The 25,794-nt window shown below is 54.0% G+C and overlaps 7 protein-coding genes across 7 annotated transcripts; 3 read left to right on the top strand and 4 right to left on the bottom strand.

The window, feature by feature from the left end:
* Positions 1-1,487: 1,487 nt before the first annotated feature.
* Positions 1,488-2,860, top strand: BROUX77_000507 (uncharacterized protein; the record flags this gene model as incomplete). Its single annotated transcript, XM_073749900.1, has 3 exons — positions 1,488-1,990; positions 2,069-2,748; positions 2,808-2,860. 3 exons carry the CDS (start codon positions 1,488-1,490, stop codon positions 2,858-2,860), a joined length of 1,236 nt encoding a protein of 411 aa, XP_073608744.1.
* A 705-nt stretch (positions 2,861-3,565) lies between these two features.
* BROUX77_000506 (uncharacterized protein) lies at positions 3,566-4,750 on the top strand (the record flags this gene model as incomplete). The annotated part of the gene is made up of 3 exons (XM_073749889.1): positions 3,566-3,653; positions 3,730-3,822; positions 3,909-4,750. 3 exons carry the CDS (start codon positions 3,566-3,568, stop codon positions 4,748-4,750), a joined length of 1,023 nt encoding a protein of 340 aa, XP_073608743.1.
* A 419-nt stretch (positions 4,751-5,169) lies between these two features.
* Positions 5,170-5,663, top strand: BROUX77_000505 (uncharacterized protein; the record flags this gene model as incomplete). The annotated part of the gene is made up of 2 exons (XM_073749878.1): positions 5,170-5,361; positions 5,535-5,663. The coding sequence occupies 2 exons, from the start codon at positions 5,170-5,172 to the stop codon at positions 5,661-5,663; spliced, it is 321 nt and encodes a 106-aa protein (XP_073608742.1).
* A 606-nt stretch (positions 5,664-6,269) lies between these two features.
* On the bottom strand, positions 6,270-9,113 carry BROUX77_000504 (uncharacterized protein; the record flags this gene model as incomplete). The annotated part of the gene is made up of 2 exons (XM_073749867.1): positions 6,270-8,462; positions 8,553-9,113. The coding sequence occupies 2 exons, from the start codon at positions 9,111-9,113 to the stop codon at positions 6,270-6,272; spliced, it is 2,754 nt and encodes a 917-aa protein (XP_073608741.1).
* Positions 9,114-11,746: 2,633 nt separating this feature from the next.
* BROUX77_000503 (uncharacterized protein) lies at positions 11,747-12,355 on the bottom strand (the record flags this gene model as incomplete). The annotated part of the gene is made up of 1 exon (XM_073749856.1): positions 11,747-12,355. One exon carries the CDS (start codon positions 12,353-12,355, stop codon positions 11,747-11,749), a length of 609 nt encoding a protein of 202 aa, XP_073608740.1.
* Positions 12,356-12,396: 41 nt separating this feature from the next.
* BROUX77_000502 (uncharacterized protein) lies at positions 12,397-14,197 on the bottom strand (the record flags this gene model as incomplete). Its single annotated transcript, XM_073749845.1, has 3 exons — positions 12,397-12,459; positions 12,776-13,902; positions 13,972-14,197. The coding sequence occupies 3 exons, from the start codon at positions 14,195-14,197 to the stop codon at positions 12,397-12,399; spliced, it is 1,416 nt and encodes a 471-aa protein (XP_073608739.1).
* Positions 14,198-17,426: 3,229 nt separating this feature from the next.
* BROUX77_000501 (uncharacterized protein) lies at positions 17,427-23,902 on the bottom strand (the record flags this gene model as incomplete). The annotated part of the gene is made up of 4 exons (XM_073749834.1): positions 17,427-19,793; positions 20,178-21,683; positions 23,143-23,421; positions 23,480-23,902. The coding sequence occupies 4 exons, from the start codon at positions 23,900-23,902 to the stop codon at positions 17,427-17,429; spliced, it is 4,575 nt and encodes a 1,524-aa protein (XP_073608738.1).
* Positions 23,903-25,794: the final 1,892 nt, after the last annotated feature.

The following is a 25,794-nucleotide window of genomic DNA, read 5'->3' as shown; positions in this document are numbered from 1 at the left end:
TTTTTTTATCTACCTATCCTCACCGCAATCTTCCCCCTCTTATCTACTCCTACAACCCTAGCAGGTGATCAGTGACCACACCAGCTGTATATGTTGCAAAACTAAATTCATGCGAGGTTGGGACTTTAGAATATCAGGAGTACGAGTGAGCAGGAGCAGGAGCAGGCTTTAGTGATCGGCTGGTCGTTGGTGAGCGGGGGAGGGGATGGACAGCACGCATCTTAGTTTCAGTATAAACAGGCAGTCCCATGTTGGCCATCCCTTCTTAGCCTCGACAGACAACCCATGCAAGGACGCCAGCAGGGAGGCTAGAGCTGCAAGTACAAGCATAAAACAATGTTCATGGGCTGGCGTCAGGAACGGCTCCGTCTTTATGGCCTTTTTCTGGTCACGGCCCATCTCGACTTGCTGTCTCTGCCATCTGTCTCAATACCCGCCGACATTTCCTGCTTTCGTATGGACTTGTATGTACATGCAAATGAATAATCTTGGTCCTCTTCCTATACCGCTAGTCGCTTTGAAATACGGCTTGCTGCCTCAAAGGTGTTCTGTTAGTGTAGACACATGTACATAGTTAGTTCCTTGTACATACAAGCAAGCAACTAGTTACACATGCTTTCCACCAAGTAGCCCTCTATCGGGCCTATGCGTCGTCGTCCATTAGTCCACGGGCACCCGTCAAACACTGCAGAAAGCAAGGGGAAACCAGACACACTATAGTTATAGGTTCGTATTTGAGATTGCTTATTGGGGCATATTCATGTTGCCCGTGACTTTTAAGGACCGACTCGGGTTAGGGTTCACACAAACATATGGGACAACCGAGATAACAAGCTGTGATTGACTATGACATCAACATACGAGCACAGGCCAGAACCTGTCAACATGTCAAGCCAGAATAGAAGAGTCTCAAAGGGAGTCACTCAGCGCGGTACACCTTTATAATCAGAAAGGGACAATCAAATACCAAAAAGCGTCCAGCAAGCGGCCAGAGCCCTAAGTGCCAAGTTATCTCGAGGTTAGGCTAGGCCTGTCGCCTGTCGCCTGTCGCCTGTCGCCTCTAGGTCACGTGCACCGTCATCCCATCATCACAAGAAAAAAATGGCGCTATCATTGGAGGCTCATTGGCGGCAATTCCGTCCTATCAACACTACCGGAACGCCTTGGTAAGAGAAAAGAAGAAGAAAAAAAATTAAAAGCCCGGCATAGGCTCAGCAGGACTGTTTATTTATACGGCACTCATCTATTCAGATAAGCGCAGCAGAGCGACACCCTTAGAGGCTTTTGACCGCATTACCGTCTGCCACATCATTAGTTGCCATCATCTAACCGCTTGCGTGGGCTGCGCCAACAAAGGCACCCGAGTCTGAAGAAGCGCGGTTTTGTCTCACCCCCAAGACGCCGACCGGTTATCCTTTCTCTTTCTTCTCATACCACTGGCGCATCGGCCCACCGTCTGGCCGTGCCGTCAAGACATCATCGCGGAAATGAACAGCCTGTCTCGTATCCCATGCAGAGTGTGTCGTGAACCTAGGCCCCTGCTTCTCCGGACCCTGTCCCGTCGGATCCTGGCCCACCACCGGCCTCTTTCGTCGTCGTCTCCTGCGCATGGCACATCGTCGGCGCGACCACCGTCGCAAGATTCATTACCGTCTGGCTCCGACTCCGCAGCCGCTCTGCCCGACCCATCGGCATTCTGCGACGTCGCAAGCCACACTTCCACCGACGGCCTTCCAAAACTTCCATTCCGATTCGAGACTGGCATCGGCTTGTTTGCCAAGCGAAAGCCGCGCCCGTTTCCCCCGCCGTTTTTGTCGCCGCCGTCGGGTAGTTTTTCCGATCCGTTGAGCACCCACATAAGGCCAAAGGTCAATGGCCAGTTCATTCGCGGCTACACCAACGGCGACGACGCCGTGTATGCAAGCGATTACTTTATTTGCGCCAACGATGGGGTCGGTGTCTGGTCTAAACGCCCCCGCGGCCATGCAGGGTGAGTCTACCTGTCGGTACCCGAGTCAACAGTCTATCCCGGTCGCCATCGCATCTGAACGCGCGCTAACCGCCCCAGTCTCTGGTCTCGCCTGATTTTGCACTATTGGGTGTCTGCTATAGAGCAGGACTCGTTGCGACACGCCGAGTCTACATCTACTACCTCCAGCCCCGAAGCCGCCTATCAGCCTGACGGCATCCAATACCTGCAAGAGGCCTACGAGCGCACACTGTCCGCCACCACCGGGCCGAACGAATGCAACGGCACCACTACTGCCAGCGGCGCCCAGCTGCACTTCCGCCTCAACAACGACACTCGTGCCCCACATCCCGTTGTGTACGTAACCAACCTAGGCGACTGCGAGGTGCTGATTGTGCGGCCGAGCACACACGAGGTGCTCTTCAAGTCCGTCGAGGAGTGGCACTGGTTCGGCTGCCCGCGCCAGCTCGGGACCAACAGCCCCGACACGCCCGAGCAGAACGCCAAAGCAAACACTGTCGACGTGCAAGTCGGCGATGTTGTGCTCGCCATGTCAGACGGCGTCATTGATAATCTCTGGGAGCACGAGATTGTCGATATTGTCACGCACAGCCTCGACCGCTGGGACGCCAATGAGGCAGGCGAGCAGCAGGCCTGCGCGCCCATGGTCTATGTGGCCGAGGCTCTGTTAGACGCTGCCAAGGCCGTAGCGACGGATCCATTCGCTGAGAGCCCGTTCATGGAGAGGGCCATCGAGATGGGCTTAGCAAGCGAGGGTGGTAAGTATTTTGAGAGCTACCGAGAACTACGAAGACATATGGACTGACATGAGATCTAGGAAAACTGGATGACATCAGCGTTGTTGCAGCTCGCTGTATTGAAAACACTTGAGCTAAACCAGACTCCACACCATACCCTGACAGCCAATATGCCTGGTCTTTTCTCATGGTGCTTCTCAACAGCATTAGTTACCGCTGAAGCTCGGTCCAGGTTTTCGACACCTCTTCTCATGTAGCCCCTTTGCCTTTTCTGTTTCCATTCCGCCTGGGTTAACAGCACTATAGACCGGTACTTTTTGACATGGCGTCAGTTTTGTTATTTGCTATTTATCATATGTTATATAGACATCATTGTATTTGACTGCCACTTAATTACATGATTTTGACATGCACCAATATACAAGGACTTTTTCACAAAAATGATGTAAAGATTCGAGGGTTATGAATCGGGGTTAGCTTTGATGTGGAGACAACCAACCCGTTAAGGCGGTGAGCTAAACTTTTTTTCTGCCGTACCAAAAAAGTCGACAGCCTCGATAACGCATGTTCTTTTCTCAAGGGTAACAAGGCGCACCATACCCAAGAATTGCTCCAAACGACGGCCATTGTTGGCACTATTATACTCAACGCAAGCCCCTTTGATCTACAGAATATTATACCTGCGACCGGGACCGGAACTAGGCCCCCGAGGATAGTCGAAACAGCGTTCTTTATTGGCGATTCTCGAGTAACTAGAGCAACCGCGTTTTGCGCCGACCCGGATCATATACACACATAACTCAGTCGCATCACCTGCCCGCCGTACCGAACTGCAGCCATGAGAGGAAAGCGCTCGAAGCAGTACCGCAAGCTAGTTGCGCAGTACCAGATGGCCTTTGGCTTCCGCGAGCCTTACCAGGTTTTGGGTGAGTTTGACTGGCAAAAGCGTCAGGACCCGGTGGCCAGGCCGGCAGACAATGCGGAAAACTAACAGTGCCCTAGTTGATGCTGAGATAATCAAGGACTGCCATCGGCAGAAGATGGACCTCGTTGGAGGTCTGCAGCGTACCCTACATGCCAAGGAAATTAAGCCCAGTACGTCGTATACTACATATCTTTCCCTCTCTCTTTCGCTGTTAGCCAACCCCACCACTGACGTATTCTCTCTTGATCGACTCTAGTGATCACACAATGCTGCATGCGCCACCTGTACGCAGCGAAAAACGAGCCGGGAATGGCAGCCGTGATTTCGTACGCGCAAAACGACTTTCTCCGCGCCTTCTGCGGCCACCACCCGGACAAGCACCCCGAACCGCTCAGCTCGGCCGACTGTATGGGGTCAATGGTGGACGGCAAGGACACGGGGCGCAACGCCAAGCACTACGTGGTCGCGACACAGGACCAGGACGTGCGCCGGCTGATGCGCAGCATCAAGGGCGTGCCGCTCATCTTTGAGCGCCGCGGCGTCATCATCATGGAGCCCATGGCGGATGTCAGCGTGCAGGAGAAGCTGCGTGAGGAGCGCATCAAGTTCCGCGCGGGTCTGCGCAAGGCTCAGTCTGCTGCTGCTGGTGGTGCGGGCGAGAAGCGCAAGCGCGACGACGACGGCGAAGAAGACGAGCGCGATGATAGCGATGACAACGATAACGACGACGACGACGACGAGGTGATTCCCGACAGCAAAAAGTCCGCGGCCGAGAAAAAGGCCGATGAGAAGAAGAAAAAGTACAAAAAGACATACGGCCGCAAACAGCCGAACCCGCTGTCCGTCAAGAAAGCCAAGAAGCCCGTGGCGACTGTCGGCTCCAAGGCAAAGGCAAAGGCAGTCGCTGCGGCCGGCGCCAAGGCCAAGGCCAAGACTGCTGATGCGTCTGATAGACCAAAGAAGACCAAGGACGCAGGCGACGCCGAGAAGAAGAAGCGCAAGCGGCGGAAGACGGCGGCGGCTGCAGGTGCCACTGCTTCTTCTTCTTCAGGGGACGCTTCGGCGGCAGTAGCTGCACCTGCGACAGTAGCAGCGTAAACCTGAATGTGAGAAAAGTTTGGGGAGGGGGAAGTATGAGGATTTACCCAGCGGGCTCGGAAGGGTTGTGTATCTTGTTGCATTTTCCGGAGTTTCTTTTTTTTTCAATGTTCTTGGGACTGGTCGTTATTGTCTCGTTTGCCTTCCAACCCTTTCCGATGTAGTGCAGAAAATACAAAAGAGAAAAACAGGGCACGGGAACGAGGTGCTGTTGTGCACGAGTTGACGTGGAGATTGGATATTGAAATGTGGCAAAGCAGTAGGGTTATTTAATACTGGGTTAACTATCCATATTACAGAACTTCTATTCCTCTCATGTTAGAGTTGGCTATTTACATACTTCCTACTATTCTACAATCTCCAAGTTTCTATTCTATACGGTCCTCATATAAAAACCTCGCAACTAAATACAGTCAGACATGTTCTTCACGCCCGCCCTGCGCCAATGCCGCATCACGCTGTTCACACGCACAAACTGCGGCTTGTGCGATTCCGCGCGCAATGTGCTAGCCCAGGTCCAAACGACGCGGGCCTTTGAGCTGCAGCAGGTCAATCTGTCGGCAGCGGGGACGCAGGCGTGGAAGGACCTCTACGACTTTGACGTGCCAGTGGTGAGTTGCAGCTTATTGCAGAAGAGGACAGGGAGGCACCTCTTGATGGGTGGGTGGCGCGGACACGGAGCCAGCGCCATTCCGTGGTGTTCACAACTCGTATACACCGACGCGCTAGTCGTTGCGACGCCTTGCTGACTCGTTGGTTGCCGTGCTCGTATGGGTGCTTGTAGATTCATATCGCCAAGGCTGGTGCGTCCAATGAGACGCCCCAGGGCGCAGCGAAGGCGGTGAAGCTGATGCACCGCATGACGGCGGCGGAGGTTGAGGCCAAGATGGATGTCGTCGAGGCGCAGAAGTAGCACGGACTGGGGGACGGGGATACGGCAGAACTGATGTAAAGGCCCGTAGTAGTGAGTGCATTATGAGGGATTGTACAGCATACAGATAAGATAGAAGCAGTGCCATGACAGAGAAGAAAAGGCAAAAACGGCCGTTGGAAATATTGATGTTTTATATACAGACTCTGACAGATCAAAGTGCTGGCAAGGCTTACACGCTAACTAAATATCATCTAGGACGGGTTAACTTGCGAAAAAGAAAAGACTGATGAACATGTGTACAAGGGTTGAGCTTCTCAGTAAAGGAAGAAAGAGTTACCTCAATCTAACAAGTTATAGTTTAACAACTCTTACGTTATACAAAGAAAAGAGAGCTCAGAAAAACAAAAGAAAACAGCTGAGTTTGTCTAGGAAGAAGATATATCAATAAGAAAAAAAATCATGCAAAACAATATATATAACAAGAAGATGGATGTGTCTTCTTCGGCAAAGATAGCAGTGAACCCGGAAAAGCAAGGCAAAAGGTATCGTGAAAAACTTTCCCAACGAAGGGGGGAAGAAAGAGAGAAAGTAGAAAAAGAAAAAAAAGATGATGATCCATGAAAAAATAAGTCTAGCCTGGGCTCGCTACCGTTCATACGCTGGGAGCTGGTCATGATTGCTCGTCGCCCTGCCATGTCGTTGTGAATATATCCCGGCTGAAGATTCACCGGGCATACCAAGCTCAAATGCACCTTCATCATCCAAGAGGGGCGCTGAAGGCTCAACGGGCGCTGAATCTGGCAGATGTGGCGGTGCCGGAGCACTGCTGCTGCCCTCGCCGGTATCATAGTCTTCCGGAAACTCGGGTGGGCGACTGGCTTCGTTAAGCAGACGCTGTCGCTCAAGTTCTTGCTTATCGTCGAGTGCAGGAGGGAATGAAGCGGTTTGTGAAGAGGTATGGGGATTAGAGGGTGGAATACGGGTGTGGTGTGGTAATGGCTGTGGGACTGGTGGTTGGAGAGTTTGTGGAAGTGGTGGTATATATGGTGACTGAAGGGATGGCGGATTGTAAGGAGGTTGTGGTGAGGGGTCATAGGGCGCATCGACGTCATCAAGTGTGGGAGCAGATGGCTCAACATGAGAGGGGCCAGTAACTCCAGGGGGTGCATTGGCACTGGTGTGAGGTCCATAAACACCGTCACCGGGAGGAGCTGAAGGCGACATGGTTGTGGATGGGCCGGCATGGTCGTCTGTAGGGGCATGACTAGGCAACAGGATCTGCTCGCGTCGCCTTATGCGCTCCTTTTCTGTCAGTGTAGAATCATCGACAATATGTGGGTTTGGAACATAGTGAGGAGCCATTCCATTGATGGGTGGCATAGTTAATGGCGGAGGAGGCGGAGGTAGGTGATGGTGGCTAGAAGGGTAGTTGGATGGTGATGACATTTCTGTTGCGCGTGGTTGTGACATGGGGCGTTTTGAGTCGTACTGCCAGCCAGCAACGATGTCGTCTTGAGGGTTGAGAGATGGCGTATTTTGTGACAAGGCGTGTGTATGTACATTGGCTTGCATATGGGCTTCAGCCTCGGCTTGGGCATTGCCTTGGGCGGCGCGGACTCTTTTTGCGTCACGTGCGCTGTCGGTCGTTCCAATTACAACCTCAAACCAATCCGCAATGACACCCTTCTCACGCTTCAGCTCCGATGTATCGACTGGAGCCGTCATGAGGTTGCCTTGCGCTGCTTGCAGGTTGGTATCGGTGCTTGGGGGAGCACGTGGCATGGCAAGAAGCGCCGATGATGTCGCGCCACTCTGGAACTGATTTGAGAGACGACCTCCTAGGTCTAGTACCACCTCGACAAAGTACTTGAAGCTAACCATTTCACCGGGCACGTTTGAAATGGTAGGAAAAGCGTCTTCAGGAACGCGTACAGCAACAGGAACAGAATATTCGAGAGTTGCAGGGTTGATGATTAAGGGAAGTACGTTCTGGCGCAGATCTTTGCGAAACACACTAAGCGAGGTGGTCGAAGATAAAGACAGACCGGCAAGTCCAGCCCTTGACTTGGGATATGCCTCATCATGGGTGAGTTTCTTGAGTTCCTCCTTGGTCAGTCGCGGGTCAAACAGGGCTTCTGGGGGAGACATGTCAATGCGCGTATGTCGAAATAGAGTGACAATGATTCCATGCATGCTCTTCATGCGACGGATATGCTGAACAGATATTTTGATGGTGATGGTATCGCCAGGCAAAAAGCCTCCCTTGATGAGCTCCAGGTCGGCCCTGATGGTATTCTTATCGACGTTGTTATTTTTGATGGAGATGTGTGAGTTGGTGGGGGTCCCGGATCCCGCATTGGAAGCACTTGATGCATCCCCTAGTCGATAGCTCATTGCAGTGCCAGTACCAGTTCCTGTTCCGGTGCTTGTTGTCCCGGTTTCGGCGCTAGCTTCACTCCGTACATCGGCCTGCTCAGAGCTTCGAGCCACTGGAAGGCCATCAGCTGTGGCCAACTGCTGAACGGACTCGGCATCTTCGGTATCTACGAGAGCGGATTCCCATGGGTTGGCGGCGTTTATTGGGGTGGTCTTGTCGAAGCTGATGGTTTTTTCTATGTTGGGGGTTTTATCGATGGCGGTGCCGATGCGACGGCGGGGCTTTCGGCGAGACTTGGAGATTGGCTCCAATACTACCGACTTCATTTTGGGAGGGTTGAGTACGCCAATATCAAGCTTTTCAGCGAGAATGACGGGGCGGTTACACTGGACTGTTGGGCCAATAGTTGTTGGACGTGTTAGAGTAGCGACAATATCATAGCAAATAGTACCGCGCTCAAACTACAAGGAGAAAGGAGAGTTGTCGAAGTTAGTCAAGGGCTACAAATTACCAATATAAACAGTGGGCAGAGGGGGGAAGGGGTTGCGCACATCGATACTGCTAGGCAGGGTCCGATTCGGAAACAGGAGACGGAATCCAAAGCGGTAACGGCCACGGTCGAGCTTGCCCTCACCGCTGAGGACCTGTTCATCCTGGAAAAGCGAAGCATAGCCATTCCCATGGTTCCGGGGCAAGTCGAGTTGGCCAAGCGGTGGGGTGACTGTTTCGCGAACGGCGGTTGTGGTTTTGAAGACGCGGACGTAGCCATGGAGAGCGACAGTCAGATGGGTGATCCGAATAGGCTTCTCGGTGACCAAAACAACCCAGCCTTCGATGACATCGCCAGATGTGTGGACCTTGTATGGCTCCTTGGGCATGATATGAAAGTCTGTGAGGGTTCGAGTCATGGACTTGAAAGGCAGGCGGAAGCGCGAAAAGAGCTTGCGACTGGAGCCTCCCCCGTTGCCGCCGGAGCCTCCGCTCTTTGTGGGGTTAGCGGAGGCGCTGGAACTGGGGTTGTTCGCATTGCTGTGGCCGTTGGTTGTTGTTGTGGTGGTAGGCTGGTTGGCCGAGTCTCGAAGAGGCTGCTGCTGCTGTTGAACGCGGCTCATACCTCCACTATAAAGCGTCGACCACGGGCTCAGGCCAGGCGCAAAAGGCGCTGCCCCAGGCAAGGTCGGAAGACTAGAGCTAGCACAGGCCAGGGCGGGAGGCGAAAGGGGAAGGGGGAAGGGCGTTAGCGGAAGCGGAGCTAGAGCCAGAACGGGGGTTGTGTAGGCGTGGAGGGCGTGGAGGACGGAGACGGCGCGGTCGGAGACTTCGTGGTCGCGGCAGTTTGGGATGGGTTGGAATCGGTGGCCGGCAGAGTTTTCGCAGCAATGGCCAAGATGCAGACGCGATAATAGTTTTGGGGACGCCGGACGAAGAGGAAGAACGGCTATGGTGGGGGCGGGCGCGATAGGAGAACAAGAATGGATGATCAAACACCTGATTGACTGGAATCGGGCGGGTAAACACGTGTATGGCTGCGTATTTGTGGACGTGGGCGTTTGGATATGTAGACTCAGCAAAAGGCTGTCGTTGGAGCGGAAGCACGGTCGGTCGGAAGCAAAACCGAGGGGGGGGGGGTTCGAGGGCGGTTTTGGGCTATGTATTACGGCAAGAAATGAGGAAGCAAAAGGAGTCGAGCATGTACAGACAGCGGACAGAGGCGGGGGTCAGAGGAGGGAATGGCGGAGATGGCGTGAAAAAAAAAAACAAGAAGAAGAGAATTAAAAACAGTTATTGGACATAGTTAGAGAACAAGAGCCGGGCTGGTGATGGCGCGCATCATGGCGATGATGCATATGAGGACGAAGATTGTGGCCGTGAGAAAAAAAAACAGGCGCGGCAAGACAGGCAAATACAGAAAACGGGGAGAAAAGGAAGGACGAAAAAGTGGCCAAGAGTTGATGAGTGCCGACGAAGGATTAAACGGGCTTTGTGGTGGTTTGGGCGCCTGTGGAGGCAGATGGGAGAGGGAGAGGGAGGGGAGATGGGATTGTCGCTTAGCTATGGTTGAACGATGAGAAGAAGGGGGGGCCTGAAGAGATGCTTTTTTTTGTACGGGGACAGGAGCAAACGAGCGAGTACTGGATAGTTGAATATGAGTAATGAGTGCCTACGTACATATGTACATACATACATACAATATGTAGTTATGTGCCTTCCTTCTACAGCTGAAGAGATCATAGCGCGCGTCTTCCAGACAGGGCAGGCATGGATATATGAATACTTGATACTTGAGGGCATAGAAGACACAGACACAGACAGGCAAGTAATTTGCTTTTCTACCTCCAGCTAGGTGCCTACAACTATGTTTGTGTCTTTGTACCTATCAACTACTACAACTTTCTACTTAGCTGTCTTTGTCTACACTCATTATGCTTTGTTATATCGCCCACCCGTTGCCCTCTGCCTCCCATTACTCACACTGCATCAACTCAATTTCTAACCCACATCACGTCTCTTGTCGGAACGGCGGGGAGCAGCGAATAGCCGAGACTGACGCTCTGAGTGGAAGCGGTGCGGTGCACAGCCTGCGCCAAAATCCTGCCAGCCACTGGCCACTGGCAAGTCTGTGGTGCTAGAACTAACCGACCAGTTAGTTGACGTCGGTTCCTGGCCGCCCACATCCCACACACAGCATTGAACACACAGGCATATCTGCCCAAGCATACCAACTCACCAGTCAACTATCACGAACTACACATCTCCGATTCACTGCCGCCCCTCTCCCCGCCAACCTTGAGTCTTGGCTGTTCTCTACAGAATGCCAAGTCATCCATGTGCCAAGCCAAGAAAAGCCCCGTCCGTCCCATCCCTCAGATCAAGGCTTGTTTTTTTCTGTCTCCTCGCTAGCATACATGGGGCACGCTGCAACAACAAGGAGGCCCTCCCTCAAGCTTTTCTGATGCTTGGGTGTTTGTATATAGCTTTTGCTCATAAATCGCCTCCCCCACCCAAGCCCACCACCTTATCTTGACCGCACATCTCCCTTTTTCCCTCCAAGACACCCTCCCACAATCTGGACGTCTTCTTTGAGACATTGCCGCCGCAGCCAGAGTGCCCAGAAAACGGTCCGAGTGCCCCAGCACGCAAAGCAAGACTACTTGAATTGAAATCCGACTCAAGCACCGAAGCATGTGCAATCCTTGGTCTTTGAATCCTAGTTGATACTTTATCAGTCGCCTGACGCGTATGTACGGATTGGTATCACAATATCGCTTGAACGACACTGCCTTGACTTGACTGTATTTATCTTGAACGACACTGCAACTAACCCAACTGTATACTAACCATTAACTAGTTACTACCTTGGACTTCCTACACGTATCTCCCACCTCACCCAAAACCTTCTGATGGAAACCTCATCAACATCATCTTCCGACCCGACTACCTTGTCTCCTCTCGCCTCACAATGCCCACCCTCACGTGTCGTTGCTAGGAGCAGGTGGTGGCTGGATAGCCCCAGGACGCTCGGGCTGGTGTTTTCCCTCAAGCAAATTAATATTGCGGCGTAACACGCCTGCAACATGTTGCTTTTATGCTCTTCAGAAGCTTGTCCGCAAGTCTCTGACTCCAGGGCCTCGTTCTTTTGGCTGGTTGCGAGCCTTGCATCCGCGTTGGACAGCTGTGCTCCCATCAGTCATGGTGTTTGTCAAAGTCACCATCTCCGGTTCTGGCCGCCAGGATGTGGCCTGGCTCAATCCTGGTGAGGCCGTTGTAGCGGGAGACACGGAAGGGGGGGTTCGGCGGGGACACCAGTTCCCAGTGGGCGGTATCCTTTTTGCTTCTGCCACCATTCCCCGTATTCGAGACTTAGACGGTCTCGCCTCCATCTCCGTGCTCCGGCCAGGCTGACGCGGGGTTCCGTTGTCGTCTGTTGGCACCCCAGTTTTGCTTGCGCGTCTGCCAGTTCGTTGCCTTCCAAGCCCATGTGGCCTGGGACCCACAGCACATGGACTCTCCTCCCAGGACTCTCGCTCGCCCAGCGGCGAAGGGTTGTCTTTGTCTCATCAATAACGTCCTGAGATGTGCTGTTTCTGGTGGATGGGTTGCGGAGGCGGTTCACTATTCCTTGGTTGTCCAGACAAAGCCAGATTTCCTCGGTACCTTCGCGCGCCGTGGCCCGCCTCGCTGCTTCGAGAGCACCAATCGCCTCAGCGTCGGCCACTTCCATCCATTTTCCCAGAGCTACGTGCCCTTCCTCTAGCGTAGCCCCATCTTCCGTAATCACCCAACCCGCGCCCGCGTTTCCATTTTCGTGCTTCGATCCGTCGGAGTAGGCCATGATCGTTCCCGGAGTGGCCATCTCAACTTCCGCTCTGTGTGCCTCTGCTTCCTTTTCCTTGTCTAGCCACGTTCGAGACGGCATGTCTGACCCAGCTGCGTTTGGCCTGAGCCTGGTGTGCTTCTCTATTTCGGCAGGTAGCAGTTTTCGTAGCCTCACCACCACTGGATTATACTGCGGCCCTCGAAGTAGATGCTTGTCGTCGAGTCTGTGCCACCGTATCGCCTCTCGTCTCTTTTCATCTTCCAAGAGGAGCTCGAAAGGTGGGAAGCTTGCCGCATGGTGTATGCATTCTCTTGGCGTGGTGCGATACATAGGGAGAGCTGCCCGTAAGCATTTTCTAAGGGCAACATTTATCTTGTCTGAGGCTGTTTTTGTCGTTTCCGTCCCAGTCCAAGAGCTGGCCGCAAAGAGTGCCTTGCTTAGAGCGCACGCGCGTACCGCATGGAGCATGCTTTTCGTATCTGCTCCCTTATAGCAACCGGTCAGATACCTCAGGCCGTTCGCCACTCGGTTGATGCCCGCGGTCACGTGCGCGATGTGCTTGTCGAAGAGAAGTTTGGCGTGCAGATGCAGCCCCAGCCATCGCATCGAGGCATTAGCCGGGGTGGGTTCAATCGTGCCTAGACCCTCCACTGTGACGGACGGATTTTCTGCGACCTTTCTTCTGCCCTTGACGTGCAGCAGTGTTGACTTTCCGGGGTCGATCTCCAGTCCATTGTTGGCCGTCCACCTCAACACTTCCCTCATGAGAATTTGGATGACTTCGCAGTTCTTGCTAAAAGCAGGACCACTAACCACCAGAGACCCATCGTCTGCGTATCCGAGAAGTGCGGGGTTTCTCTTGTACAATGGGGCCATGAAGAGCATGTACAGCACTGGCGAGACCGGCGAGCCTTGCGGGAGGGAACCTCCTACAAGGGTTGTGGTGACGCCTCCTTCGGTGCGCATGCTTGCAGCCCTATCTTCCATGAAGCTTCTGACCCATCGGCATAGCTTCGTTGGCCAGCGGTTCTCAATCAGGTGGTGCTCCATTCTCGCTGGGTCAACTGCATCAAAAGCTCCCTTGATGTCGAATGTGAAAATTGAGGTGACCTTTTTCCAATCCTGGGCGTCCTCGATTCTTCCACGGAGCTCAATGAGCATGTCGGTAACGGCCCTTTTTGGCACGGCGCAGATGTAGTTTCTCGGGATGGTTTCTCTCTCTATCGACTCTTCCGCGAGCCGCCTAGCCACTGCTCTCTCGAGGCCTTTGCCCAGAGTGGGGAGAAGTGAGATTAGGCGATACGAGCGTGGTACTTGGCGTGGGCGTCCTGGCTTCGGTATTGCCACGAGGTCGGCTTTCTTGAATGTGCTCGGGTGGTGTCCGCTGTCTAGGCATAGGTTATATAGTCCCGTTATCAGATTACCTAGAGGTTTCCACGCCCTTTTCCATACCTCGTTGGGGATGCGGTCCGCTCCCGGCGCAGTGTTCGCAGGTTTCCAGATGGCAGCCTTCACCTCGTCCGAAGACAGAGGGGGCCACTCAATTGCGTCGGGGTTGGGCTCCTGAAACCGCCATTCTGAGCCTGTGTGTGGCTTAGTATGGGTTTCGAGAAGGAGAGCCACGGATTCTGCTGTGCATGTCGTCTTCGTACCGTCTGGTCTCTGCAACAGTGGAATACGTCTGTCGGTCTTGTCGTTGGCCCATTTGATCGCGCGGAATACATCTCTCGTTTCGTTGAATCCGTTGATGATCTTACTCATGAGGGCCCTCTTGGCCTGGACGACCGCCCATTGCATTGCCTTTTGCTCCTTGACGTATGCCGCTCGCAATGTGAGGTCTCCCAGTCTTTCTCGAGTTTTGTCGCGTGCCTCCCTCATCCTGGCGTTGCACCGTTTGCAATTTTCGTTCCACCATGGTTTGAGGTCGGTGTTGGGTGGTGTTTTCGGTGTCGACACATCCAGTGCCCTTCCCACTGCTGCGACTAGTCTCCCGGCAAGGTCGTCCGCTCTGTCTGCTCCGCTTCCGCTACCGGTGAGCAGCCACTCCAGGCCGCTGTTCTCTCTTGCGCACTCCGCCACGAAACGTTCTATATCCATCTTCCCTAGTCTCCACCTTGCCTCTGGTCGTTTTCGAGACGCTCTCGCTTCTATCTCTAGCTCGAGTATCTCGTGGTCGCTTGTGCTTCCGGGAACAACTTTCATGCGGGTCTCCTATTTCACTACCGCCGCGTGCGGCACCACGACCAGATCTATCACCCTCCCGGCTCTGTGCGTTGGTTCGTCTCTCTGGTTCAGCACAGTCAGCCCTTGGCCAGTCAGCCAATTTTCCAGGGTCATCCCGTCGTTGTTTTCTTTGTCGTTGGCGTCTCATGTACCGTAGTAAGCGTTGAAGTCTCCCAATGCAACCCATGCATGTTCTTTTTCTGTACACATCAGTTCTTGCAATCCCTCACCGGCTCGCAAGCACCTCTCCGGCGCATTGTACACTCCCAAAAGCCGAAGCACGCCCTTTGTCGTCTTGATGCGGATTGGACACAGGTCCGGGTGGGCCTGATTTGTTTCAAGTGTCTCGATGTCTTTCCGCACGTAGGCGATGCTCCGTGGTCGATCCAACCATCCTTCTCTCGGGCTATGCAGAGTGAATTCTGGGTGGAACTTCGTTTTGTCCTTACGCGGTCCAATCCAGGGCTCCTGCACAAACACGACGTCTACCCGTTGCCTGACGGCTTCGCGTAGAGTCAGTTCATGGTTAGGTCCCCCTCTTCCCACGTTGACGCTCCATACTGTTATGTGTCCTAACATTCATCTCGCTGGGAGCGTTCTCGGATGACCTCGGGCCGCGGAGTCGGCTGCTCCGCCGGGGAAAGTCTCTTTCTCTTGCGAGCCTGGTTGTCGTCCTGGGGGTTGGCTGGCGTGTTTTCCGTTGGCTTTGGGGTCGTGCGATTCGGGCGAGTGCCTCGCTTGCAAGCGGGGTCCCCTGCCGAATGGTCCGGAGCCTTGCACACGATGCTTTTTGTTGTTGTTGTTGTTGTTGTTTATTTTTACGCCGTGTGCCAGGGTTCACTGGTCGAATGGGCGTCACAGGCGGCTAGTCCACCTGTGAAAAGAGTATAACTATGAAAAGAGCAGGTCTGCACCTGAACGAAGAGAACAAACAGCTGGAACACGGAGGCTCGCAGCCTCCAGAGCGACCCTAACGTCACCCCAAAGGTCCCAGTAAAACAAATAACGAAATACAAAGAACTAGACAAAGGAAAAAAAGTAGAAAATGGCTCGGTCTTTCTGCCGGCCTATGCTTGGTTGATGAGGCGTTGCCGCCCGGGGCCCCTCTGTGCCAGTTTGTCGACTCTCTCGGCCAACGTCTTTGCCCCTCGTGCTGTCTTCAATAGACGCTCTACCCATGACCTGCTGTATCTTTTCTGTAGGCCTTTGCATGTCCAAACATGTGGGCCGTCTTTCTCGGCCCCGCATCTCTCGCACCCCAACGGTGTGTCGTGCTCGAAGCGGACGTGGTACTTGTCTAAGTCTCCGTGCCCCGACCTAGCTGCGAGGACTCTGCCGACGCTGACTCGGTTGTGCTTTCCGGCCGTAGCCTTCCATGCCACCGGTGCTTCCAGATTTCGCCCGGTGCTTTTCCACCATCGATCTGTCGCTGCTTGGAACTCCCGCTTGCGCCATCGTTTCAGTGCAGCCAAAGTCCACAATGGGTTGGGCTGGGCTGTTTCCTCTGTAGTGGCCTCTTTCACCAGCTAGTCCGCTCGCTCGTTTCCCGGGATGCTTCTGTGGCCCGGAACCCACCTAACTTCCCAGCTTCGGCCTGGGTGTCCGTCTTTCCACTTGCGCATAAGGTCCCTTGTTTCGTCTATAGCTTCCTGCGAGGTGCCCCAAACTGGGAGCCTGGCGTTCAGCCTATCCACCACGCTGCGGTTATCTAGGCAGATGACGATTTTGATGTTCGCTGTGTTTGCAGTGGCGTTGACTGCTTCGGCTGCAGCGTGTCTCGCCGCGATCGCCTCCGTATCCGCAACCTCTGCCCCGACCCCCAGATGCAGTTTGCCTGTGGCCAATTCTTGCCCTTGCTTAATCAAAGCCCATCCTGGGCCAGCGTAACCTTTGGAGTCCTTGGACCCATCTGAGTACGCCCACAGGATTGGTGAGCTTTCGTCTGTGATCTCCTGGGTGTGTCTTTCTGCTTCCTCCAGCTTCGAGCCGTAGGCCGTCCTTCTTTCCTCAGGGGCGGGAGCACCGCCATATCTGGCCCAGCAGTTGAGCTTCGTGTATCTATTCGGTAGTGTGCCCAGTATCCAATCCGTCCATCCGTCGAAAGCGTCAGGGATATGCACTCCGTGCTTGCACTTGGCTCTCCTGATAGCCTCAGCTCTGATAGTGTCGTCAAGGATCACCGTGATCGGCGGGGCCCCGACGGCGTGGTGTACCAGGTCCACTGGCGTTGTCCTGTAGGCGGGCGCGGCTGCTCGGTATGCGGCCCTGGCTACCACGTCCATTTTCCCGCTGATGGTCTTCATGCGCTTGTCTCTTGCACACGATGCATGCGCCGTGTCCGCGCCCAAGTTCGCGTTTCGTACATAGTTCCGGATATCGGAAACCACGTTTATCGAGGATCGATGGTGTAGTTGGTTATCACGTTTGTCTAACATTCATCACGAAATGGATGGACACAAAAGGTCGGCGGTTCAAGTCCGCCTCGATTCAGCTTTTTGGTGCGCCGTTCAACTCCAAATTATCGTGATGATGATGAAAGTCTTTATTTACCTGTCTACTCGCGAGGGATTCTCGACATACGACAGGGGACTATTTCTAGTACCAGGAAAAATACATAACAGAAGCAAAAACCAAAACCTAAAACCATGCATACAGAAACCCCACAATCCAAAGTATAATGACAGGAGGTCTCCCACCTACCCAGCGCAGAGGCTGTCCTTCGTCCGCGTGGCCCCAAACAAGACCCAGAGTCCTGGCCTCACCGCCGATGTAGTGATAAAAATATTTGTGCAAAATAAGAAAAAAAAAAAAAGGGGGGTTGGCGGCGTATTCACGCCAGAGGGTTGGCAGCGCGGTTGCGCGAAAAAAGATTGGGCCCCAGAGGCTAAGCTGCCCCGGGCAGGGTCGGACCAGACGGTGGAGGGTCGGGCGGAGGGCGAACTGGGGAGTCCCCTTCCTGCGGGTCCGTTCCCGTTACCGCACGGCGGTGTGCTAGAAGCACCGGAGGACTCTTGGCCGCTTTAGATGCCAGCCAGATGGCTCCACTCTTGGTGGCTATGAGCTTCTGGAAGAAGCCCTTAGCCATCCGTTGAGGGTTGCGGGGGCAGGTCCAGATGTGCTCCGGGGTGGTCTCAGCGTCGCAGAGGGGGCAGGTTAGCACTGCGTTCAAGTGATTGAAACGGCGGTGGTAGTCTGCGTAGTCTCCGTGACCAGAAAGTGCTGTCAGGACAGCGCGGGCGAGCTTGCGCTCAGTGTCGTCAAGAAGGTTTTTCCAGGCCTTCTTAGGAGCCTCGAGAGGTCGGCTCAGGTGAGGTCTGTTGGCACAACCTTCATTCGACCACCAGGTGCGAAACTCGGTGGTGACGCGGGCGCGGAAATGGCTGCGGGCCCAGGAAAGGGACATTCCTACGGGCGTGTAGGCCCTCTCGGCGCCCATCTTGGCTTGTCGGTCCGCGAGCTCGTTGCCCCAGACGTCGGAGTGTCCCGGGACCCAAATCACTTCCACAGCGGGGGCACCATCTGGCCACGGTCTAGGACCTGGGTGGTCAGGGCTTTGGCCAATCCAGTCGGCGCAAATCGTTTGGGCCCTCCGGAGAAGCTCTTCGGAGGTTCCGGGCTTCGCGCCCCATGTCGTGAGGCGGTACACCGCGGCGAGGTTGTCGGAGCAGACCCAGACCTTGCGGCACTGTGGTTTCACCCACGAGTCTACTTTTTCCAAGGCTCTGGCAATGGCCATCACCTCGGCGTCATGAACCTCGGCGTGGAAAGGAATCGGGCAGTTGCCCGTGTCCAGGACTGTCCCGTCCCGAATGATCGCCCACCCAGCGCCGACCCGGCCCTCTCCCAGCTTGGATCCGTCTGTGTATATCCAGAGGTCCGAGGGGGAAGAGGAGCGTACCAAGGCTAGGTGCGCCGCAGCTGCAGCCTTCTTGTCACCCTGTAAATGGGGGCGAGATGATGCAGGCGCGCCCGTGAAGGGGGCCGGGTAGTTTGTGGCCAGGCTGTGCGGGAGCAGCATCTTGAGCCTCCCTATTCTACCCCAGTTTGTGGCTGTCGTTCCGAGCGGGTGGTTTGGCTGCGCGAGAGTGGCCCTAAGTCCGGCCGAACCAAGGCGGCTGTCTAGGACAAAACTCATTGGCGGGAAACCGGACGCTAGGTTGTATATAGCGCATGGGGTTGTGCAATATAGCGGGAGTGCCGCACGCAGACCTCGGCGGACTGTGCGATCCAGGAGTGCCACGGCCTGCTTCAGCCCACGGGGTTGGCTAGTTGTCCCGGCTCCGTGGTTCCACCAGACGGCGGCGGCGTAGGCGAGCTTGTTCACCACACAAGAGCGGACTGCCGTGAGGGCGCCTTTCACCGGGGCCCCCTTCCAGCAACCAGACAGAATCTGAATGCCGCGTATGGTGGGTGCCGTCCTCTGGGCGACGTCGCGGATGTGCGGCACGAAGGACAGGTTGCGTGACCAACGCACGCCGAGCCATCGTAGGGTATCCTTGGGGTCTATGGCATCTAGTGAGCCGCTATCGGGGAGTAGAAGACCCGGGTTTTGGCCGTGGCGCTTGCGCGTCACGTGGAGGAGTTCCGACTTGGCAAGGTCGAGCATCATGCCGTTCCTCACACACCAGTTGTTGACAATGTTGAGGGTGTGGGACAGCACCGAGCAGTTGGCTGCCAGAGACGAGCCTGAGCTGACCAGGCAGCCGTCGTCCGCATAGCCGCGGAGGGAGCACGGGAGGGCCATCCTGAAGAGTGGTGCCATGAAGAGCATGAACAAGATGGGGGAAATTGGCGAGCCTTGGGGTAGGCTCCCTCCTGTGGGCTGAAGGGGATCGTCAACGCCATCGAGCACCAACGAGGCCTTGCGGTCCGAGAGGAACGAGGACACCCATCGGCATGTCTCGGCCGGGCAATCCAGATCGACCAGACGTTGTACCATGCGGTGCGGCTGCACTGCATCAAAAGCTCCCTTGACATCGAACGTCAAGACTGAGGATTCCATCTGGCGGTCCATGTAGTACTCTAGAGACTCAACCAGACTCAGACACATGTCTTCGGCGCTACGCCCAGGCACCGCCCCAGCGTAGTTGTCCCCAATGTGTCCCTTCTCTAGGGCCCAGAGCGAGAGTCGGCGGGCAACAATCCTTTCCAAGCACTTGGCCAGAGTTGGCAGCAGCGAGATGAGCCGGTAGGAACGCGGCGACGACCGGTCCTTCTTGTTTGGCTTGGCGAGGGCAATCACCTTCGCTTGCTTGAAGGGGGAAGGGTGGATTGATTGATTGATTCTTTATTTACCTGTCTACTCGCGAGGTATTCTCGGCATACGACAGGGGACTACAAGTAGTACCAGAAATTACATACAGAAACAGAAACCTAAAATCCAAACCATGCATACAGAAACCCCCCGCACAAAGTGTAATGACTAAAGTGTGTCCACCCGCCCAGCCCAGAGGCTGTCCTTTGCTTGTGTGGCCCCAAACCTGGCCCAGAGTCCTGGCCTCGCCGCTGATGCAGACCAAACATAAAAACAAAAACAAAGGAAACAACAAAGGGAAGTACAAATAAAGAGAGAAACAAGTAGGAAAAAGGAGGTGATGGCAGCGCAAACGCGCTAAGGGGGAGACCCCGAGGGTACGCCGTCTCCAGGTGGCAGAGGGAGTGCGGGAGGGGCCGCGTCTTGCGCCCGCGTGTCCGGCCTCATGCGGCGGTGAGCCAACAGGGCCGTGGGGGCTTTGGCTGCTTTGGCGGCCAGCCAGCAGGCTCCGCGCTTGGTACCGATCAACTTCTGAAAGAAGCTGCTGGACACCCGCTGTGGGTTGTGGTGGCAAACCCAGATGTGCTCCGGGCTCGTGTCGGCTCCGCAGAGGGGACAGGAGGGCACGGCGTCCTCGTGCTCGAAGCGGCGGTGATAGGCCGCAAAGTCGCCGTGTCCTGACAAAGCTGTCAGCACCGCGCGGGCGAGGTTGCGATCGGTCTCGTCAAGGAGACTTGTCCAAGCCTTCTTCGGGGCCTGCACCGGGCGGCGCAGGTGAGGTCTGGAGTTGCGACCCTCTGCCTCCCACCAGGCGCGAAATGCGGTAGTGACCCGGGCGCGGAATTCACTGCGTGCCCAGGAGAGTGACATGCCAGTCCTTGTGGTGATTATGTCTGCACCCCACCTGGCTTGTCTGTCGGCGAGCTCGTTGCCCACGACATCGGAGTGGCCTGGAACCCAGATCGCTTCCACCTTAATGGCTCCATCTGGCCACGGTCTTGGCCGCGGATGGTTGGCGTCGGGACGTAACCAGTCCGCGCAAATTGTTTGGGCTCTCCGAAGGTGTTCCTCGGAGGTTCCGGGCTTGACGTCCCGGGACGTGAGTCTACTCACCGCTGCCATGTTGTCTGAACAGATCCAGACTTTGCGGCACCGCGGTTTGTCCCGCAGGTCGACGGCGGTTATGGCCTCGGCAATGGCCAGCACTTCGGCGTCGTGCACCTCGGCGCGGAAAGGGACCGGGCGGTTTCCCGAGAGCAGGACCTGTCCCCCCTGGATAATTACCCAGCCGGCGCCAACCCTGTTCGGACTCAGCTTCAAGCCGTCTGTGTATAGCCACAGGTCTGAGGGGGGGGAGGAGCGGACCAGAGCGAGGTGTGCTGCAGCGGCAGCCTCTTTGTCACCCCGGATCGGGGCCCGGGTCGAAGGTAGCTTGCCCTTGCATGGCGGCGGGAAGCTCGTGGACAGCTCGTATGGGAGCATACTCCTGAGCTCGCCCAGTATGCCCCACATTGGCCTTATGGAGCCGAGGGGGTGGTTTGGCGGGGCCAGCGCGACTCTGAGAGCAGCCGACCCAAGGAGGTTGTCCAGCGCATAGCGCATGGGAGGGAAGCCCGATGCGAGGTTGTATATTGCACAGGGTGTGGTGCAATATAGCGGCAGGGCGGCGCGGAGGCCTCTGCGGACGGTGCGGTCGAGGAGGCTTGAGGCCCCCAGTAACCCGCGGCTCAGCGGGGCGTCGGGCGGGGTTGGGCGCCACCATGTGGCCGCAGCGTAAGACAGCTTGGCAACCACGCATGCGCGGACCGCCGTGAGGGCACCCTTGATCGGGGCGCCTTTCCAGCACCCGGACAGAATCTGGATGCCGCGAATGGCCGGTGCCGTCCTCTGTGCCACGGGGAAGGGTGGAGTCCCCCCAAATTATCGTGAAAAAAAAAAATTACCACTTATTTTTTTTTTTTATTTTTTTTTTTTTTCTTTTATTTTCTCAAAGAAGAAGTAAAAAAAAAAAAAAAAAAAAAAAAGCAGTCGGAATTAAAAATCCCGATTTGACAAGAACGAGATTCGAACTCGCGAGGATTTCTCCACTGCGAAGGCTTATTTGTGAACCTGAACACAGCGCCTTAGACCGCTCGGCCATCTTGCCGATGAATGTTAATGTCCTGGGCTCAAATGCCGGCCAAGAGGCGGGCGGCCGGTAGGCCGTGGATCAAAAATCAATTGACCCCAACCCGATTTGAACGGATAACCTTTTGATCTGGAGTCAAACGCGCTACCGTTGCGCCATAGGGCCTTCTTGTTCTATGACAGATTGTCACCTGTACTATATTATAAACGCTCCAAAACCTCTTCGCCGAGTCCGCCCCAAAGGCGAGTCAGATGGGTACCGGCCACAAGGATATCCCCGGCAATGAACGATCCCGAGTCGGCGTCTACAGTTTCTTCGGAGCTGGGAGACTTCGGTCACCAAGACAGTCCGAATCGGAGGATCCCGGCAGCCGGTTATGCCGCTGCCAGGTTACCAAGACCTGCCTGGTCATCTTATGAGTGTTTGACGAACACTCCGAATTATGTAAAATAGCTGAAATGAAATGAAAAAAAAGATGGCATCATCCGACTGCTTCCGCCCGGAACATGCCATCGTATTAATGCAAAATAACAATAGGTAGATATTAAAGAACTTCATCAATCGATCTCCATCAGACCGTAAAATTCTCCTCGCTGAAATATCGGACTCCAAAGAGTTACTAATCATGTTTAGAAGTCTATGAACACTTACAACTGATACCACCTGTAAGGTTGCTCTGGAAAATCAAAATATTCAACAACACCCGTTTACAATCTTCCGTCATGCTCTCTCAGGAGAACAGCAAGGAGAACTTGAAAAAGTACAAACAACCAACAGGAAAAGAAGGCCCCCTGAAATCCTGTTATCCCAAAACCCCACGAATAACAGAAACTTCGTGGAAAGTTCTTGAACCTTGTAAAGATTTTGGTAGAAATAAATCAAGATTCAAGTCGAAAATCGAGTAGTGCATGCAAAACAGGGTCATCAAACTTCACATGTCGCTCTCGTTAAACGTATGTGGTTCTTGGCACTGTGGCACAGGATCTCTTCAACTTCCTGGAGGCCCGTGTAACCTTCCGGGATAGATGGCTCATATATAGACAGGTAACCCAACGACTTTCAAATTGCCAGGTCTTTTGTTTCAATGTCGCATAAGGGCCAGTTCAAAAACAAAAATATAGCTTTTTATACAAAACTCATGACTACCTATTTCCGGTCACCTCCTACAATCTGTATCTAATAGGGCAGATCCTGGAAGGCGTTGACCAACAAACCCACCTTCAAGGTGGTGTCATTTCCCGCAGCATTGGACCACACGCCACCATGCCCATTGACGACGCATCTAACCTGCGAGGGGTTCATCAATCTACCCGAAACCATAGCACTAGAAACCACAATATCTTCCTTGGGTGCACAAGCAAAAGCCATGCATGTGCCACGGTTAATAGTCACACATCGACCACCCTGGACACTAACAGTACCAATTTCCCCAGTGTTGGTCAGGTTCTGCCACTGGCCAATTGCAGGCGGGCAGTCCATGGGATCGGGGCCGGCAACCTGGAGGTATGTTAGTAGGCACTCCGCATACTCGACAGTTAGATGTACAATGACTTACCGTAGTGCATCCCCAGTTGTATCCAAGACCAGTATCCGGAATAGTCTTGTTGCTAGATGACGTGTCGCGGCGATCGGCTTTGTGATTCTCCGCATGGCTAGCGTCATCCTCCTGTCTCCGATGCTTTTCAATGATATCAATATCGATGGGTATGACGATGTCAATCGGGGCGTCGATTGCAACGGAGGCTATGTCCCGTCTCTGATCTGAAGAGGATGGAGTCGTGCTGGTCTGGTCACTGGAATCGCGACGGCTATGCTGTTGATCGACAACATGAACTCCGAGATCTTCAATGGCCGAGATGGAAACGTCAAGCACATGAATGTGGGTGTCGCGGGACTTTAATTGCGGCCTCGGGTAGGCGGAGACAAAAGCTGAGCTGGTAAGTGCCACAAGGCAAGCGAGTACTTGAGCAGAACGCATGATTGTATTTTTAGATGATAACGTGCTGTAGTTGAATGCGGATTAATAGTGACGCTGAAATGATGACTGAACTGATGTGGATGATGATGATGGAGGGTGAAGAGTATCATGTTCACAGTTACGGGCAAGATGCTCGTAGCTTCTTATACGCCTCTCCATTTGTTTACCACAAAATATGTTCGCCTTCCTTCCTTCAAGTCTCTTACAAAGCCTCGGTCAATTGCATTCCAACGCATATGCATCTTGGAGGCTAGCGGTGGCGTATGACAGTAGTTAGTGACAGGTATGCCCAGGTAATCGAGTTCAGTGCGAGCACCTCATTCTCTTACTGTATCCGAAAGTACCGAAAGTCTTGTGCCTTTTACATACATAGCAGGGGACTTTGGGCCACATGCAATGGAGTTCTCGATATACGTCCAGTTGTTATTGAGAGACCCAAGCCAGGCTCTAGTGTTTTGGGAGAGCCCCCAAAAGACTACCACAGCATTCATCGTACACACAGGCACCAAGCTTCCGGTCTCATACAGAACATTCTTGATGTTGCTAGGTCAGTGTTGTGAGCAGGAAATCCTCAATTCCAGTGATGTCTGGCTGGTGGTGGTGTTTTGTATGGAATGTAGGCAGAGAGTTGCCCAGATTGGTATGCTGGGAAATGCGGTCTACAGGGACGGGCCTGTTGAGTCGCTAAAGACCAGACCTTTGTTTACCAAATCTTCCATGTACATCTTTATTTGTTTGTGTAGACTTGAGTGTCTGCCCCCGTCGATATGCTATTACTTGTAGCACAACATTTTCGCAACAGTTACTTTCCTGCAGGTGTCCGTCTTCAACCCTTCCTTCATCAACCGCTTCTGTGGCGCCGTTTCACGGGAGATGAAGATTCCGGAGTACTTGTGCGCAAAGTGGCTTCGCTTACAAGCCAATAAGCCTGGCACATGGTAAGATTACCCGATACAAATTTTCACACTGCATGTCTTGCGAGTATGTGTCTGCTTCCATGTTCTCGCATTTTTCAAGACTCCCCATGTTGAGCCAACAATGGGTTCCTGTCAAGGGCCATATTTCCATCTACTCAATTATGTGAAGTCCATATATTTTGTGTGGTGTGTCGGACACGTGATGTTTCTGCCAACTTGGTAAATAGGGTCCTTTTGAGCTAGAATTGGCACTGCCGCCCCAAATGTGAAACCAGGTGAGAGCTTGATCTAGACCATGTTTGGCTCCGTGTCTGGCATACAGCTTCTATGGATTTTGGGGGGATTCTACGGTAATATAATTTGGCAAAGGAAGAGACTCACCACCACATTATCAGCGGCTTTTCCCCTCACCAAGCCAAGCAAGCGGGTGGGCAGGTAGTGCTTGTTTATTGGATGCCCAAGCCTGGCCAAACGTGTATTGCCCTCCCTTGTGGCCTAACATGATGATGATAACCACAGTTATTGATATGAGATTCCTTCTATACCTGGTCGTCATGACGCACTGCATCCATGTTCTCACAACATGACGACATCTCTAGAACTCCAAAACTCAACAATATTTTGTCAAGGATTTGTAGCCTCTGTGAAAAAGAGCTTGGGCCTGTTATGATGTCGGTCTCGGGCCGAGTGTATTGCAGGTGAATGTCACAGATCTTGCTGTGATCTTTTGGTTTTTTATCTTTCTTCCTCTGAGGCGTCACACCTGCGACACGGGCAGCAAGACGTATTTACGAGTGAGGCTTTGTTCTGTTGTGTATGCGAAGCACTTTGAAAGAAGAAAATCATGCGTCCCTTGTCTTGTCTCTCACAACCACCGCGGCACCTGGTTCGATGGAAAATGCAAGGGGCCCCGGACCAGTCCTAGTCCCAGTCCCAGTCAAAGTAATGGCCATATGCTACTTCGCGATTGTTCCT

This window comes from Berkeleyomyces rouxiae, assembly GCF_048999995.1.
Source record: "Berkeleyomyces rouxiae strain 22BRR77 chromosome Unknown BrBRR77_ptg000001l, whole genome shotgun sequence".
Taxonomy (NCBI): domain Eukaryota; kingdom Fungi; phylum Ascomycota; class Sordariomycetes; order Microascales; family Ceratocystidaceae; genus Berkeleyomyces; species Berkeleyomyces rouxiae.
Note: the sequence above shows the minus strand (reverse complement) of the source record. Positions and strands in the feature narration are given on the sequence as shown.